The sequence below is a fragment of the Doryrhamphus excisus genome, chromosome 8 (assembly GCF_030265055.1).
Source record: "Doryrhamphus excisus isolate RoL2022-K1 chromosome 8, RoL_Dexc_1.0, whole genome shotgun sequence".
In the NCBI taxonomy this organism is placed as follows: Eukaryota; Metazoa; Chordata; class Actinopteri; order Syngnathiformes; family Syngnathidae; genus Doryrhamphus; species Doryrhamphus excisus.
The window spans coordinates 2,705,067-2,721,999 of NC_080473.1; the positions used below are offsets into that span (position 1 = coordinate 2,705,067).

The 16,933-nt window shown below is 46.1% G+C and overlaps 3 protein-coding genes across 4 annotated transcripts; 1 reads left to right on the top strand and 2 right to left on the bottom strand.

Annotated features, from left to right (window-relative positions):
• Positions 1-4,674: 4,674 nt before the first annotated feature.
• On the bottom strand, positions 4,675-8,232 carry foxa3 (forkhead box A3). Its single transcript, XM_058079055.1, has 2 exons — positions 7,848-8,232; positions 4,675-6,968 (listed from the first exon to the last, which is right to left on the bottom strand). The coding sequence occupies exons 1-2, from the start codon at positions 7,917-7,919 to the stop codon at positions 5,652-5,654; spliced, it is 1,389 nt and encodes a 462-aa protein (XP_057935038.1). The 5' UTR covers positions 7,920-8,232; the 3' UTR covers positions 4,675-5,651.
• Positions 8,233-11,386: 3,154 nt separating this feature from the next.
• On the bottom strand, positions 11,387-13,862 carry irf2bp1 (interferon regulatory factor 2 binding protein 1). Of its 2 annotated transcripts, XM_058079057.1 has the most exons (3): positions 13,738-13,862; positions 12,530-13,501; positions 11,387-12,361 (listed from the first exon to the last, which is right to left on the bottom strand). In XM_058079057.1, exons 2-3 carry the CDS (start codon positions 13,465-13,467, stop codon positions 12,085-12,087), a joined length of 1,215 nt encoding a protein of 404 aa, XP_057935040.1. In that variant the 5' UTR covers positions 13,468-13,501; positions 13,738-13,862; the 3' UTR covers positions 11,387-12,084. The 2 variants fall into 2 exon arrangements, with proteins under 2 accessions (XP_057935040.1, XP_057935039.1); XM_058079056.1 differs by having other exon boundaries at positions 12,530-13,830.
• polr1g (RNA polymerase I subunit G) lies at positions 13,741-15,815 on the top strand. The gene is made up of 3 exons (XM_058079058.1): positions 13,741-14,115; positions 14,352-14,496; positions 14,667-15,815. The coding sequence occupies exons 1-3, from the start codon at positions 14,031-14,033 to the stop codon at positions 15,589-15,591; spliced, it is 1,155 nt and encodes a 384-aa protein (XP_057935041.1). The 5' UTR covers positions 13,741-14,030; the 3' UTR covers positions 15,592-15,815.
• Positions 15,816-16,933: the final 1,118 nt, after the last annotated feature.

Below are 16,933 nucleotides of genomic sequence, written 5' to 3' on the forward strand. Positions count from 1 at the left end.
ATATAGACAAACAACCATTCACACTCACATTCATACCTATGGACAATTTATGAGTCGCCAATTAACCTAGCATGTTTTTGGAATGTGGGAGGAAACCGGCGTACCCGGAGAAAACCCACGCATGCACGGGGAGAACATGCAAACTCCACATAGAGATGGCCGAGGGTGGAATTGAACCCTGGTCTCCTAGCTGCGCGCTAACCACTCTTCCACCGTACAGCCCTAAATGACATGATTTGTTAGCAAATTTATTCAAAAAGATCACATTTTGTGAGTGTGAATGGTTGTTTGTCTATATGTGCCCTGTGATTGGCTGGCCACCAGTCCAGGGTGTACCCCGCCTCTCGCCCGAAGACAGCTGGGATAGGCTCCAGCACCCCCCGCGACCCTCGTGAGGAAAAAGCGGTAGAAAATGAATGAATGAATGAAGATCACATTTTGTAGTATTTTGGTAGTAGGTTACACAAACATACTGCATTACTCTTCTACAAGACTGTAGAAGAGTAATGCATGACCCAAAGAAGAACCCATTCATTGTTGGGGGGCCGAGTTAGCTCGACAGCAAGATCCACTTAGGCCCTGTTCACACGTAGGTGGGTATGTCAGAAAACAAAGTTATTTTTCCATGATTTGGCTACAATCATCCACACGAGCCCGCAGCTATTTGGCACAAAGGTCGAAGAGGCAATAATGGGGAAAACCCGGAATTTTACGTTTCCAAACGTCACTGCCTGTGACAAAGTATGCAGTGATGTCACATGTGAGACCTGTGTTTACATCATAAACAACATGGATGCCCTTAGAACTGTGTTAGTTGTGGCTATTGTTAAAGCACTTTTGCAAGCCCAAATACTGCCTCACGTTCCCTCAAATAACCATTCCATGTCCAACGCATCTTCCTCGTAACGGGCGTAGATGCCAGTTTTGGGTCAGACCCGGAGGCACTGGTAGTAGAACGAGATGGAATGGAGGAATGGCACGGCCCTCGCCATTGTCATTGTCTGTGTTATTAGCATTGATGCGGTTGAGTGGACACCTTTTTTTTTCATAAACGAACAGGGGAAATATATGGTTTTATAAATACACCGCTCCGTGTCGACAAGGCCTTACTCACATGACGGTACCTCGGTGGATTTTGAGCCCCATTCTACCAATTCTGACCAAAGTCAACAAAGTCCTTATTATCAGATGGCTTTTCAGATTAACTTGACAGAGTTATGGGGTCTATTGAGGTCAGATTAAACCTGAAATATACTTTTTTTTTTTTTACACATTTGCCCATAAGAATGAATGTAAAGCCAATTAACCTGTTCCAGACACTCAAAAATATTATCACCAAAAACATTTTAGGCAATAATTGTAGTTTTACATGCAGAAAAAATAGGGAATTGGCCAATGCTTTGACGTTATTGTTGATGTGCACATTCCGAACATCATGGCAAGATTAAATTCAATCGTGTTTATCACCTAATTGATCAAATTGCAGGCACTCTGAGCTTTCTTTGGCCCCGTGGTGGGTTATTTAGCAGCCACACATGCAAGGCATAGGCTGCTCTGGTTGGGCTTTGTTGGTGTGCGGGGAAAAATACAGAACAGGACAAACTGACTAATTTGTCACACCCAATACTATCCGAAAACCTAGGCAAAATAATTGACAAAAATTTCCAAAAAAAAAAAAAAAACAAAGCTGGGGTTTTCATAACAGGAATATTAGTGGTGACTCCATGATTGACAGAATGACAGCCAATCAGGAAGATGACGGCAATGTAACAAACATATTCACACAAACATTTGATTTTTTTTTTTTTTTTAGAAGTGGCACAGGCATCAAAGGGATAAGTTTGGATTGATGAATTGATTGATCCAGCAGATGGAGCTGTATTGGAAAAAACATTTGTATATACTATAGTACAGTATGTCCTAGGTATCGCATGTCATAGATTAAGGTGTGTTTGTCCTGAAGGTAGAACTGTAAGTGCTGTGTTTTTTTTCCTCCCCATCCTCACGCCTCCCGCCCTCCTTCGCTCCCTCTTTCCCTCCCTTCTCACCCCTGCAGCCTCCCCCTTCTCACCCTTTCCTCCCCTCCCTCCCCACAGGCAATAAGCAGAGTAAACACAACATCCACCTAACAGGATCCAGGATGCACCGCCTCATTTGCATCCTAGCGCCTGAAAACACACACACACACGCACGCACACACACAATCTCCTTTCTCCCTTTTTCTATCGTACTTGCGACTCCTCATTTATTTTTATGACTTTCTGTCTCTACTGTCTCTAAGTTTTCTCTTCTTTGCTTTGTATTTGATTTGATCACTTTTCTTTGGCTTCACTTTACTTTTACTTCTTTAATACTGTAGTTCTCTCTTCAATTTTTCATATTTACATCACATTTATTTCAAATGTTGTTGTTGCATGTTATATATAATATATATATATTTTATTGTTATGTAGTTGTACTTTTCTTTTTTCCTTGGCACCATCGTCCGTGAGATGAGTTGCGGATGAGAAGGTGTGTGTGTGTGTTGATGTAGCGTCACAGCAGAGGCGCCGCAGGGCAGCAGTGCGAGAGTCGGTTGCACCTCAGGTCACAAATATTCATCATGTGATGGGAGAATGACAGCGACGTCGCTGGCTCACTTTCCCTCCTTCCCAGATCGTATGCAAAACTTCTCCTTGTTGCCTGGGGTCCTTTTCCTCATCCTCCACTTTTCTTTTAAACTCCCTCAACCCCTTGTGATCCGCACGCACACTTTGTAGGTATTTTATTAAGTGAAAGATGTCTTGTCACGTCTCTGGTCGTGGAAACACTACCGATCTACGGACTTATCTACCTAGCCATCTACCTGCATATCTGCTTCCATGCCTATCTAAAGACATACCAACATATACCTATATATCGAGCTGCATAGCCTACCTGTCTGCTTACCTTCCTTCCTTCCTTCCTTCCTCTCTATCTGCCTACCAACCTATCTGTCCGCTTCTCTATCTGCCTACCTTGTTTGCCTACAATATACCTACCGACAGGATATATGTACCTACCAAAATATCTACCCATCTGCCTACCATATCTACCTGCCTCTCTGTCTACCAACATATCTACCCATTTACCTATCGACAAAATCTATACCTATCTACCTGCTTCTCTATCCGCCTACCTGGTTGCCTGTCAAAATACCCACTCATTAACCTGTCTACCTATCTACCTGCCTGTATACCTACCAAAGTACCTACCCATCCACTTACTTACAGTTTCTACTTGCCAACATACAGTACATGCCAATCTGTGTACTTTTCCTACTGTGCGTATCTGCCTACCAACATACCTACCGATCTACTTACAGTATAACAGTATACCAACATATGTATATCTGTGTACCTATGTCTATCTGCCTATCCGTCTACCTCCCAACACGCCTCCCTATCTACGGTGCCTAACTATCGATGTACCCGCCTCTCTCTCCCCCAACCTATCTACCAGGCTACATACCTGTCTATCTGCTTCTCCGTCTGTCAGACTGAAAGTCGTGAAGCTAACGTTGAAGCGACTCAGTCATGATCCAAGTCATTATTAGCTAATCCACTACCACTACCCCAGTCTGCACCCAGAATACTATTAACCCGGTCTCATGATGTTAGCGCCAGGTTGGTCCTACTTGGAGAGTGTGTGTGTTTGTGTGTGTTTGTGTGTGTGTTACTAGGCCAGAAAAACACTTGTGAGTCACTGAAGCAACAGGTAACCATGTTCTGAAACATGGAGAAGCATCAATCAGCACTCCAGCAGACTGTATGATGTGTGCACGTTTATACAGCATGTAGTGTACGTATGTGCATGAGTTGCAGGCGTGGAGCAATACGTTTTTAGCATCTACTCGTGTTGCACACAAAACACTACTCCATTACCATTAGGAAGCGGCTGTGTTGTGCTGAGTTGGTGTCCAAAAAAATGTCATTTCAACTGTTAAATCTGCAAATTGCAAAAAACTCATTTCATTTTAAAGCTGGGAATAGGTGCATTTGATCTGTTAAGCTGTTTATTATATTAACCACTCATTAATGTACATTAGAAAGCTAATGACATTCCGCAATCATCATCCTTCCAGTGTTTTCATGTTGGAAGATTGCTGGAAGCTGATTGGTCGCTGCTGGTAGACGCACAGAGGAGACAAAACCAACAGAATTCCCCCTCCCGTATTTCTGCTTTGTTGACTCGCCCACGCCGGGTCAGACCGGGGTCAGGAGCCGCAGCGGCGGTGTGGTCTCTCAGCGCGAGCGCGCTGCCGACGGCCCACGCGGAGATCCTCTTTGAGGCTCTCAGTGTGAGGCGGCCATGTTTAGTCTGCTATAGGCATCGCACGCTGCATCCATTTGGTCAGGAGCTGTTTCAACAGGACGCCGCCAGCTGCTCGGGACTGAGAAAAAGACAAATTTAGATGAGGTTGGCGGCCATTCCGTGCACGACGACGTCATGAACGCTGAGGTAGTCTTAAGCTCCAGTCTTTAGTTGTCCTTGAACTTCATTCTCTGTCTTAGGAAGACTTTGGGGAAAGGCCCCTTTTCTGCCCCTGGCCCACAAAGGTACACTCGGAGAAGTAGAGCAAATGGACAAAAATATCTGGCAGTGGAAACAATTCAATGTCTCTTTGGGTACACAGAAACAACACCATGCACCATGTTCCCCGTTTTCAACCTTTTTATTAGGAAAAGTCAAATATGTAATCACATTGAAACCAACAGAAACAAGGAGGGAGACGAAAAATAAACTATATATTATAAGGACACACTGAGTTTTTTTTTTGTTTTGTTTCAAAGTTTGAAAAGCGACGTCATTTAAATAAGATCTTTCGTTTTTGTCATGTGACCTGAAAGTCTTTATCATCCTTCAGTTTATTGACAACTGATCATGTGGACAGAAGAAGGCACTTTTGGACCGCAGTGTGACACCTTTGTTACACCGACAGACCCCCCCCCCACACACACACACACACCCACTCAGTGTGGGGATACTCCTTTAGTATTGTAACACACACACACGCACACACACACACACACACACACACTATCAGCCCACCTGGCCAGTGGGAGCTCCATAGTGCAAAGTACTGTATGTAAATCTCCCATAGTGCATCCCTCCTCTCTTTTTAGTAACTAGCTCCCCCCACCCCATCCCCAATAGTTGGGTCCAAAGCATTCACCACTCCAGGTAACAACACAGCATGCCGTGTTGTTTCAAGTCTTTACCACAGTTGGCTTGGTCACGTGGAGAACGTTCCTGTAGTGTGAGATTGTAACATGAATGAAGCGTGTCCCACTGCAGAAACTCACATTAAGGTTGTAACTGGTCCACAAAGCAGAATATAAGATATATTAAAATTTATTCCCTTTATAAATAAATGCAAATACCCACGCGCACACACACACTGCAGCTATTTACATTTTGTACAAAGTCCATCTTGGTCGTCATGGTCGGGTTTGTGTGCGTGGTGTAACCAGAGAGTCTCCATGGGAAAAGAAAAACCTTCTTTGGTCCATCAAACATGGCGGCTTGTAGATGCAAGTCTTGTGTGTGTGTGTGTGTGTGTGTGTGTGTGTGTGTGTGTGTGTGTGTGTGTGTGTGTGTGTGTGTGTGTGTGTGGTGCACGAGCGTGCACATTAGGAAGCGTTGAGGACAGAGCGGCTGTACAGAGTCTGGTAGTAGGCACCAGAGTCCATGGTAGCAGGGCTGGGGCTGTCGTAGATCTGCTTGGCGGCCACAGGCGAGCCGGTGGCATAGCTGTTGTATGCCATCATCTGGTCCTGGTAGGACTTGAGGTCCATCTTCTGCTCGTTGGACATCAGGTTGGTGATGGAGAAGGGGTGGTTGAAGTTGTAGTGGGGGTCCAGGGATTTGAGGGCGTCGCTCTGTAGGTCCATGTGCTGATGCATGGCCCCGGGCAGGAGGTGGGTGCCGGCCGCTAAGGACTGGGAGTGGAAGATGGGATTGGCGGCGGAGGTGGCGGAGAGGGACAAGGACGATGGAGGGATTGAGGAGGAGGAGGAGGTGGACGGCGGCTGGGACAGGGGTGGACTGTGGAGGTGGGAGGACAGCGAGGGGCAGTCTAGCGGAACCAGTGAACTTCTGGGAAGCGGCTGATCGTCGGAAGACCCAGGGTGGGAGCTGTCCGAGTGAGCGGAGTCTGCTTCCTCAGAGCCCCCTATGGGGCTTCTGTCCTCCAGCAGGACGTCTCCACTGTGGACCCCTTTGCCCCCCTCCTTGCCCCCCTTCTTGGCCAGTTTGTCTTCGATCTTGAAGCGTTTCTGGCGCCGCAGGTAGCAGCCGTTCTCAAACATGTTCCCGGACTGCGGGTGCAGGGTCCAGTAGGAACCTTTGCCTGGCTTGTCAGGCGAACGAGCCACCTTGACGAAGCAGTCGTTGAAGGACAGCGAGTGGCGGATGGAGTTCTGCCAGCGCTGCTGGTTCTCACGGTAGTACGGGAACAGGTCCATGATCCACTGGTAAATCTCGTTGAGGGTGAGCATCTTGCTGCCGCTCTGCTGGATGGCCATGGTGATGAGCGAGATGTACGAGTACGGCGGCTTGGCGTGGGTCAGGGAGCGCCGGTACGGCTTCGGGGGGATCTCCTTGGGCCCGGCTCGGCTCAGGGAGGCGCCCGACGCGTATCCCAGCTGGTTCATGGACTGACCCATGTTTTGGTAGTGGGACAGGGAGCCCAGAGAGCCGGGAGTGGCCGGACCCAGCTGGGTGAGCGAACCCGAGCTGAGGGAGGGCGCCACCGGGGAGAGGGGCATGTGCCCTGCCCCCGAGCCCATGGAGGCCAGCGGGGAGGTGCTGAGGCCCGAGCTGGGGTACGCCATGTTCATGCCTGCTGGGGTGGCGCTGGCTGCGTTCAGGTTGATGTAACTGTTGATGGTGCCCATGGAGCCCACAGAGCCCAGGGCGGAGTTCATGCTGCTGGGAGAGGAATACATCTGCAACACACAAAAACACATTTAATTACACGCTATAACTTCCAATTTTTTCACCATCATTTTTTTTTAATAAGTGACATTTTTAACACTTATTTTCAGCAGCAATACATGCACTTTCTGAGGTGCACTGCGGTGTAAAAAGTGAGTTTAAACGTGAAAGGAGGCTTCTGACTGACTTCTTATCAATGCACAATGAAGCTCTCAGTGCACGCGGATTTCACACTCACACGTGAACGTGGAAATGCGTAAAAAAGCGCGTCACAGTCCTCTCTGGCCTCTCCGTGGAAAAACAACCTGCACTGAAAAATCTCCTAAAGATAAAATTCTCTGTGCTGGAAATAGGACATATCAGCCTCGAGTGGTGGTGTGTTTGTGAGTGTAGGTGAGATGAAAACTCGTCCTTTGGGTGACACTTCAAAATATCATCAAGGTGTTAATTTCATCAGGAGACCCATCAAACTAATCCAATTAACTTTTAATTCGATTAGCGAGAATCTTCAATCTTTTTTCCGATGTAATTTCGTATACAAATTTCTATTTTTTACTGATAAAATAGAGAACTTTTAACCCATAAAATAATTAAGACATATTGTTCCACTTTGGCCTTTCGCTTGTGCGTGAGGCCCTTTGGAAGGCTTATTTCTTTATTAAGAAGTTGTAATAATAATATAAAACTTGATTTATATTATTGTTATTATTACTTGTAAGAACTATGTTAACAATCTTTGTATGTGGTCATTATTTATTTCACTTAATACCAAGTGAATGTGAATTAAAGATGTTTTAAAAGAATTCCATATCCATTGCTAAAATATTTTTTGATATAACATTTAAAGATATTTATAAGATATTTTAAATATTTGTTGGGTTTTTATTTACCTCGCTGGCCTCACTGTAGAAAGTATTCCACTCAGGTAGGTCGTGGGCTTCCATCTTCACAGAGCTCAACATCCCCAACAAGCCACTTAGAAAGAGAGTTAATTATCTACGCACGACTTTCAAATATGATATATTCTTCTTCTTCTTTTATTGTTGATTTCGAGAAAAGTTAAAATCCTTGTTGGTAAAAGTTTGTCCACACCAAAAAGAAAAAAGTTCTCCACTAGTTGTATGGAAAAAGTCTGTAAAGCTCAGTCGTCCATTGTTTTCCAGAACCTGTTGGTTCTGATCCGATGCTGGAGGCCCGCTGATGGCTGCAATGGGCCGGCAGGATTCAGCGTTGACAGACGGGAGGAGAGAGTCTTGCAGACGGCGTGGACCCGGCAGACAGATGTCCTCTTATAAGGTATCACTTGGGCCCGCCCCCCCTCTGCACATTTGAATACGGTGAAGGCACTCAGGAAGGGTCCTGCAAAAAGGCCGATGTGGCCCCCTGGCGTGCTGTATATTGGCCCGGCTGCTGCTGCCCCCCCCCCCCCCCCCAAAGTCTTAAACATCAAAATAAAACGTTTAATTTCATCCAGGTTTACGTCTTCTGCTAAGGGAAGAAGAGTACAGGAATAACAATAATGATAGTAGTTGTGTTTATATTCAAGCATAAAGCGACCATCTTATCATGAGTGTTTATGGTGGGGGGCTCAGTTTGTGTCCCGGGGGGGGGCGTGAAAGTCGTTAATTCCCGCGGCTGTCACCTCTCTGGAACCTTTAACATGACACTCCAGCACGTTCATAGTCCAAAAAAAGTTACAACTTTCAATGTTGAAAGCTAGCCTGGTAAAATGAAGAGAAAGAGTGACAGAATAAATACTTTTTTTAGGCGGTCTGACGCACCTTTTAAAGTTGTCGTGTTTCCTTTAAAGTCGCCAAACGCAGCCTGTCCTGGTGCGACGCTGGAATACACAAGACGGGAGGCGTGTGCATGTCAATGGAGGCCTAATGGCGGCTCAATGGTCATGTAATGGCGCGCACGCGGGTGGTCGCCGGGATTAAATGATGCCAAATGACACAGAAACAGGAAGGCGCGGGAGGGGACCCCCAGTTTCGCGGTGCACGCGCACGTTCGCCGCGAATTCAGGCCCCTTGTGGAAAAGTAGACGGAGTGACACCTCTGTGTGTTTGTAATGATGCAATTAGCACAGATAATCCACTTAGTGACGTCACCGCTGCTGGGTCGTCCACTTTGAGCAATCCTTTCATAATTATCCAGCCCACTCGCTGGACACTTGATTAGGTACATCATCTCCTGAGCTCCAATACAAAAATGTCAGAATAATAATCACGTTTGATTGACACTGTCGGAGATCTAGCCGTTTAACAATATGATATTGCATTCCTATTATTCCTAATATTGCAAAATTTGCTTCGTTTTCATTAATCATACAGTTAAATTAACAACTCTAAAGCAGGGATACCAGGTCCAGAGTGTATTGTGGGAACAAAATTAAAGAAAGAAAAAAAAGCAAAAAAACAATGTTATGAGAAAAAAATGAAATGGCAATAACAATGATGCAAAACTTTGTCTTCAAAAAAATATATAATATACATACAGTATAGTGACATATACACGATTGGGTCTATGAGAAAGACACAAGACTTTAACATTGCTTTTAAAGGGGAACTGCCCTTTTTTGGGAATTTTGCCCATCATTCCCAATCCTGATGTGAAACATGAACACATATTTCTTTCCCTTTCCTGTGCATTATAACACGAAAAAGTGAGTTGATTTCAGCTGGCTTCCAATGCTGTCATTGGGATACACCTATTTCGGCTGTGATCATGCATTAACATATATGTGTATATTTACAAATATACTGATGATAGCATGTAAAAGTTGCAGTATCTTGTCGTATTTTGATGATTTAAAGCACCACCAAACCTGCTTTTTCTTGCCAAATTGATACACATACTTATGCTAGTTCCGTCAACAACAGCGGAATGTCCGCTCTCCCTGGGATGGCTGTGTCTTCCAGCACAAGACGTGTGCTCCAGTCCTCAGGTAGCAAATTTGAGAGCTAGGTATCCACTCTTCCGTCTGTGAATGACTAGCGATTAGCTAGTTAGTATCGATGCGCCAAAGAAAGAAGTTTGGGTTAATGTTTAAAATCATCAAAATGCAGCAAGATACTGCAACTTTTACATGTTATCAGTGTATGTGTTAACGCATGATCACAGCGTGTTTATCAAATGATGCAACGTTAGTTTTTTTAAATAGGTGTATCCCAATGACAGCTTGTTTTCTCGTGTGTTAATGCACAGAAAAGGGAAAGAAATATGTATTTGTTTCACATGATTGTGAATGATGGGCAAAATTCCAAGAAAAGTGAAGTACAATGAGAAAACATGATAGTATATTGCAGTACACTAATTTAATTTCTATTACTTTTCTATACTGTTGTATATGCTACCGGTTCCGCCTCCACCCACCAAGAGATTCTATGACTGACAAAAGAGCTCAAGATGCTGCAACCAATGCAGAGTGAACTCTCTTCCTGCCTGTTTGGAGGCGAGAGACAAGGAAAACAGACAGCATCTACATGGCAATGTATAGAGGCTGGCAAAATGATCAAATTAATTTTCATTTATTGTGATTAATTCATTCATTTAGGGCCCTACTGCGTATAGGAGCCATGATAGAGTCTTGTCAAGTTTTAAACTTGCAAGATTTTGTGCCACCCAGACTGTATGGTCATATTCACTTTTTTTTAGCCTTCAAAAAAATAAAAATAAATGGTAATTTAATCTTAAAAATCTATTTCAGGATGCATTCTGTGGTGTAAAAACTTTGACCAGCTGTTTAAAGTAAAATATAACAAAACACCTGTAGATGTTATGTTACTTTTCTGATATCACAAGTCATATTCAGGGTGTATGAATGAGATCAGGTGACCTGGCACCGAGTGACGTCACTGACTGTCTGTGTGGTTCGGACCTGCTTCTTTAATACGCATCTTTTTGTTGTGGAGTGCCCTGGCCTTCGCAGCTGGCCTCCCTGTGGGCGGTTTTTTAAATGCCAATGAGCCTCCGTCGTCCATTAACACCTCCATAATTGGTTCAACAATGGCTGTAATGACTTGACACTAATGGAGGAAGCCACATATCCACATTCACAATTAACATCACTGTGCTGGTTAGGCTCCATCACAAGGGGCTGCAGCGAGACCATGCACGTTACACACTTTAGTATTAGGAAAAGGGAAGCATGTACATAGGTGCTGTAGTGTTTCTACTGTGCACCACCACTGCGCCCTCTGGTGGCCAAGACCGAGGTGCGCAGGTTATTGCACTACGTTTTTTTTCTTAATTGGAAGTCAAGTCATAAGTTGCTCATTTTTTTTAACAGTCCAGGGAATCTTTATACCTCCTATTGCATTAAGTGAATACTTTTACATTCTTGTGATCCCACATGATTGGTCAGTAGTCATTCTAATGAGGATGTGGAAGTTTGAGCATGAACAAAAAGATGAGGATGTGACAGAGTTTCCATCTTGTTTATTCCTGCTTGGCTGTTTGTACATGAAGCTGCAGTCAAGAAACGCAAAACAAAAGGAACAGATTTGTCATCGCCGTGGCGACGCCCACAAAGACGCGGGACACTTCTGCACAAGGCACTTGTGTTACACGATGTGTCTGCGCACGCTCACCTGCCCCTGGCGTTGGCGGCAAGATAGGAGGGGTGGGCGTAGGGGTACAAATGGCCCGTCAGCACTTTCTGACTAAGTGTAAACTAGCAGATATAGCGCTAAATAGATTTTATACACACATATATAGGCTTTAGCTTTGGTTGGTCTGTGAGGACATTCTTGTGATTGTTCAGCAACGTGACTCACTGCTGCAGTCTGCATCTAGAAAACTACCTTTTACATATCTTTCTTTCAAACAAAGCAACTTGCCAGGTTAGGAAACCACGTGCAATCATTTCAATTACAGCTTCTAAATGTTGCATACAATGACTGACCATTGCACATTGACAAACCTTGCAGTAAAAATACTCTTACATTCAGCTGGCAGGTAACACGCTTGTGTTACTTTGATTTTACATTTTGTGGTTCCTATTTGCCTGATTGCGGTGTGTGGCGGTGGGGTCCAATGAATGTGTGTCCGGTCCACTCAACATGACTAAACTAAGTGTGCCAAAGTGTGGGCCTGCCTTTGTCCAGGTTGCCTTGGAAACCGTCATCACGTCTCCCTCTCTTTCTTGACGGTGATGTCACCGCTCTGGGCTGCGGCCCCATTGGCGGCGCTAGCACCGGGTCCGGGCCCGGCTACAGGGGGAGCGGCCGGCGGGGCCCCCACCACGCCGGTGCCCAGAATGGTGGACACCTCCCCCTGCATAAAGGCCCAAGGGGGGCTGTTGGCTGAGTTGTCCAAGGGGCAGCGCTCGCCGCTGGGACAGTAGACCTCACCATCGCCTCGGCGGCTCTGAATGTACACTCTGGTGCATGGGAAGCAGAACCTGTGTGAGAACACAAGAGGTTAATCATGTCCAAAAGATACACCTTATTAAAAAAAACTAGTACAGTAGAAACACTTATTATAAATGAAAAACTCAGCAAGGAAATAACTGGACTTATGGACACTTCACGTAAGTCCACCTACAATAAAGTTCAGTTTGATGACAAACCTGTGTCCTGGGACAGATGGACATTGGACAAAGTGTGTGTCCTCCAGCCTCTCATGGCACAGCGTGCAGGACAGAGTGGTTCCAGTCAGGCTGCTGCTGGCTGAAGTGGATCCCAACTCTGAGGCTCCACTGTGGGGCAGAGCTGCGGCAGTGGGAGTGGCCTCAGATGAGCTGCTGGAAGCCAGTGGCTCTCCTCCGGACCTGGCGGCAAGGGGACGTGGCTGCCTCGCCGGAGAAGAAGCAGGCTTGGGGCTAGTCTGACTCACCCCCCCTGCCACAGAGGACGACGACGAGGGGAGGCCGGCGGTTTTGCTGCTGGAAACAGAGCCGGTGTGACTCTGAGGCTTGGGCTGGGAGGAGCTCAGCTCCCTTTCCAGCTCCGGTGTGATGAAGGGGGCGATGCCCATGCCAATGCCCAGCTGTCTGCGGTTCATCTCGGCTAGCACCGGCGCCGGGAAGATCATCGGGCTGCTCATGGGGGCGGTCCTGGCTGTCAGGCCCGCCGGCATACCCGCCAAAAGCCCATGGGGGATCCCTGCAATGCTCTGAGTCACTAAGTTCGGGGGGATCGCCGCTCCTATCATCGGTCTCCGGCTTCCACTTGGACTCTGGCGGTTCACCTCTTGGGGCGGCTGGCCGTCACGGTGCAGCCCATTGGGCGGCACTCGAGCGGCGGACACGGTGCTCTCTCCGCGGCCTCCCCTCTCAAAGCGCTCGCTGTGTTGCCTGCCGCCTTCTGTGGCTGCCTCTCCCCGGCCTGACGAGGCGTGCTTGTTGGGAGAGGGACCAGGCGACCTCACGTTGCCGTCCTGCATCCCGTGCGTCCGTTTGAGCTGCCTGGCGCTAGCTATGAGGAACTCTATCTGATTAGCGCCCTCGTAGTTGACACAGCCGCGGCATACCACCTCGCTAAAATCCCACACCACGGTCCAGGGCATCTTGGGCAGGTCACACAGGTAGCACCATTGTCGCCTGGAGGAGGAAGAGGGCGACGACATGATGGACGACTAGCCAGCTGGCTAGCTAGCACACGTTAGCTAACTTAACCTATTTATCTTAAACAAGTGTAGAATCAGTATTTGCTGGAGACTTTGTCAGTTAACTACATTCGGTCTGTTTTGTAACAACAATAAACATAGTCCTGATACTGACTGCGATGAAAGTTTCGATATTTAAACGATTATTTGTTCTATTTCTAGTTTGTTTACCCTCATCGGCCTGCTCTTCACGGCTGTCAACCGTTCTCGGGAGGAACGCTGGGGCATTACGTAACCTAGCGAAGTGCAGTGTGGGCGATGTAGTATTTTTAAATTGGGCTCACACTCGTAAGCAAACAAAGCACTCCCTTGTTGGACTACAGACGTGGCTGACAGGATGTGACGCACCCAAAGGTCGTAGGTGATACTCATGTGCACACATGTGCGTCCATCGTAACCACGCTGCCGAGCTTTAAAATTGAGCCACTACAACACATGCTGATTGTTTGACTACAAAATAAAACATGCTTAGAGACGTGTCGCCCTCATCGAGTGAAGATGAAGCGGAAAAGTCGACGGAAGAGGTGTTGTTAAAGCAAAAGGAACCTGGTAAGTTAGCACTGAACACTTTGGTCCTAAAGTAGCTAGTAGCATAGCATGTAGGAACCTTGTGTTGGGAGTATGACAGTCCAGTGGGTTTAAATACTGTTACTTCATTGCTACTCAGTGCAATTTAACTTAAGGTAATGTTTCAGTTAATTGGGGAGTTGTTAGATATGTATTTTCTATATTACGAACGAGTCCTTGAATTGTATTGTAATTATTATTATTGGTTTATTTTGCAGAGAAGAGGACCAGCAGGTACAAATGTCCTGATGACTTTGTGCCATTCAGACACAAACCTTGCAAGAGCACGCTAACAGACAGCCTGAAGAACAGCAACAGTGAACTGTGGCTCATCAAAGCTCCTGCCAGCTTTAACCCAGAATGGTAGCGCATATTTCATAGTCTCTATTCCTTAGAACAGCAACATTGGTGCCTTTCTAGCTTGTTTATTCCCTTTCTTGACTTCAGTGGCAAAGTTTGTTGTGTAAAAGCATTGTAATTGTATGAGGTTCCTTAAGTGGGTGAATCCTACCACCTCTTCCTCTTCGTTTCAGTTTGCAAGGTGTCAATGTGAGCCTCTCAAGCCTGCAGACATTGAAGTTTCCTTCTGCTGTGGATGGAGGAGAGAGTAGGCGGGGCCAACAGATTTACAACATCCTTGGCTCCACACACGGCACCTCAGAGCTCCACCTCCTCACCGGTGACACGGCCTCATCACCAGCGACAGTGATGGGTCCAGCTTTCGCCGGCCTGTTGAGTGTGAGCGAGAGCTACGGCGGCACCCGGCAGACCCCGCAAATCATCCCTGCCACTCCCGCGCCGACAATCCCGCCTGGCCTCAAACAGCGTTTCCTCCCCTTTGGCAGCAAGACCCCCACTCAGGGACGGGGAAGCGAGGCGGACGGTGTCCCCCTTCTGGAAGTCACACAAGTTGGTGAAGAGGGAAGGAAGAGGAAGAAAAGTAAGCTCAAGAAAGAAAAGCACGTAAATGCGGAGCGAGAGGATGAAGAGGTGACAGTCAAACATGAAGACACCGTTTTCCAAGAAGCAGGGCCTCCTGCGGAAAAAAGGAGAAAGAAAAGGAAGAAGGTGAGAGACGAGGAAGAGTCGCCGCCACCTACTGCCAAGGTGATGGTCAAACAGGAAGTGACGGAAGACATCCTTTTCCACGAAGCAGGAGTTACAGATTCACAGAGGGCAGATAGAGAGGAGGAAGAGGTGTCACCTGCCTCCAGAGTGACAGTCAAACAGGATGAGAGCATTAACAGCGTCTCCTTCCTGGAGGACAATGTTGAGGAAAAGAGGAGGAAGAAGAGAAAGAAGAAGGACAGAGAGATGGAAGAGGAGTCGCCTGCAGCCATGGTGATGATCAAACAGGAAGTGAAAAGTGAACTAGTGGACACTTTGTGCAACTGGGAAGATGATGGCTCACCAAAGAAGAAGAAGAAAAAGAAGAAAAGCAAAAGTGATGATGACTAGTCTGCCGCACCAGTTGTCCTTCACGACTGATGAACTTTGACCGTGGAGCAGCCAGGAAGTTCTCACCTGTCCTTCTCAGGTGGACTTGATTGTCCGATGGCTTAATGGTGTGAGATAATCACGTCAGCATGCAGCAGGAAGATGGACGATGATGGAAAGACGGAGCTCAACACATGTTGGACAATGGCGTCATTGTAATAAAAACATGTCGGTGTCTTTTTGCATCTTTAGATCTTTGACTCTTCATTTGACAACTACAGGTGCATCTCAGTAAATGAGAATATGGTGCAGACATTGAGAATTAAACTTATTTGTCAAATGTCATGAAATACCTTTTTTAAAAATCAAGATTAACTACATTATTGGAATATAAAACTGCGTGGGGAATCTATATAATGTAAACATGTCCCTTTTGTAGTTTCAAGAAATGAAACTTCCACAACGATCCAAGGAAGTTGATGAATGTGATTGGCTATATTTGGCTATATGTGACGTCTACAGTCCTGTTTTTTTTAGCTTTAGCATGTTTGAGCTAGCTATTAAGGTCGATAGTTGTTTTTCAATACCCATACTTGAAAACACTTCACAAAGTGTACTACTATGCACCGCGTACTTTCTTTCAGAGGCACGAATTTGGAAAGAGAAGTGCTGTTCCCAATCAATTGCCACAGTCGTTCGCTGACCGGAAATGACGACTTGCAGCCCCTCCTTTTTCGCAACGTATCCAAGATGGCGACTATTGAGGGTGGTTGGCTCTGTCACTACCACAGAACTAGATTACGTAGAAAACTAATTAGCCGTACGTTTTGTCGCCGTGAGTCCGCCATCTTGTGTAGCACTACCTTGTTCTTTTGCGACTTTCGACGTTTTTACGGAATCTGAAATTCTGGCGATAAGGCATTAAAATGTCCTACTGTGCGGTTATAAACTAACTATATATGCCTATACATTGCGCACGCTGAGCTGCCAAGTTGTGCTACTCAACATGGCGGCGTGTGCGCTGAAACTCTTGAGTGTTGGGTCCGGGCGTGAGCTTTCTACGTCTTTCTATTTCTGTGGTCACTACACTTCACCTCACCATTTGGCGCGTGCTAGGTAGAAACATTCTTAAAACATTCGCTCTTAAAAGGCGTTTATGAACTTCCCTTGAGATTTAGAAATTCCTAAATCAGCAATCAAATCTATTAACAGGGTCTATTCTGATTTCATATGGTAACAAAAGACACACACAACAATTTTCACTGTCTCAAAAGGGACAAATCAGAACTAATTACTTAAAATTCCCAATTTCCCCTAATGCCAAATAAGTCCATTACAAAACTCACAGGTTTATCCCCAACAA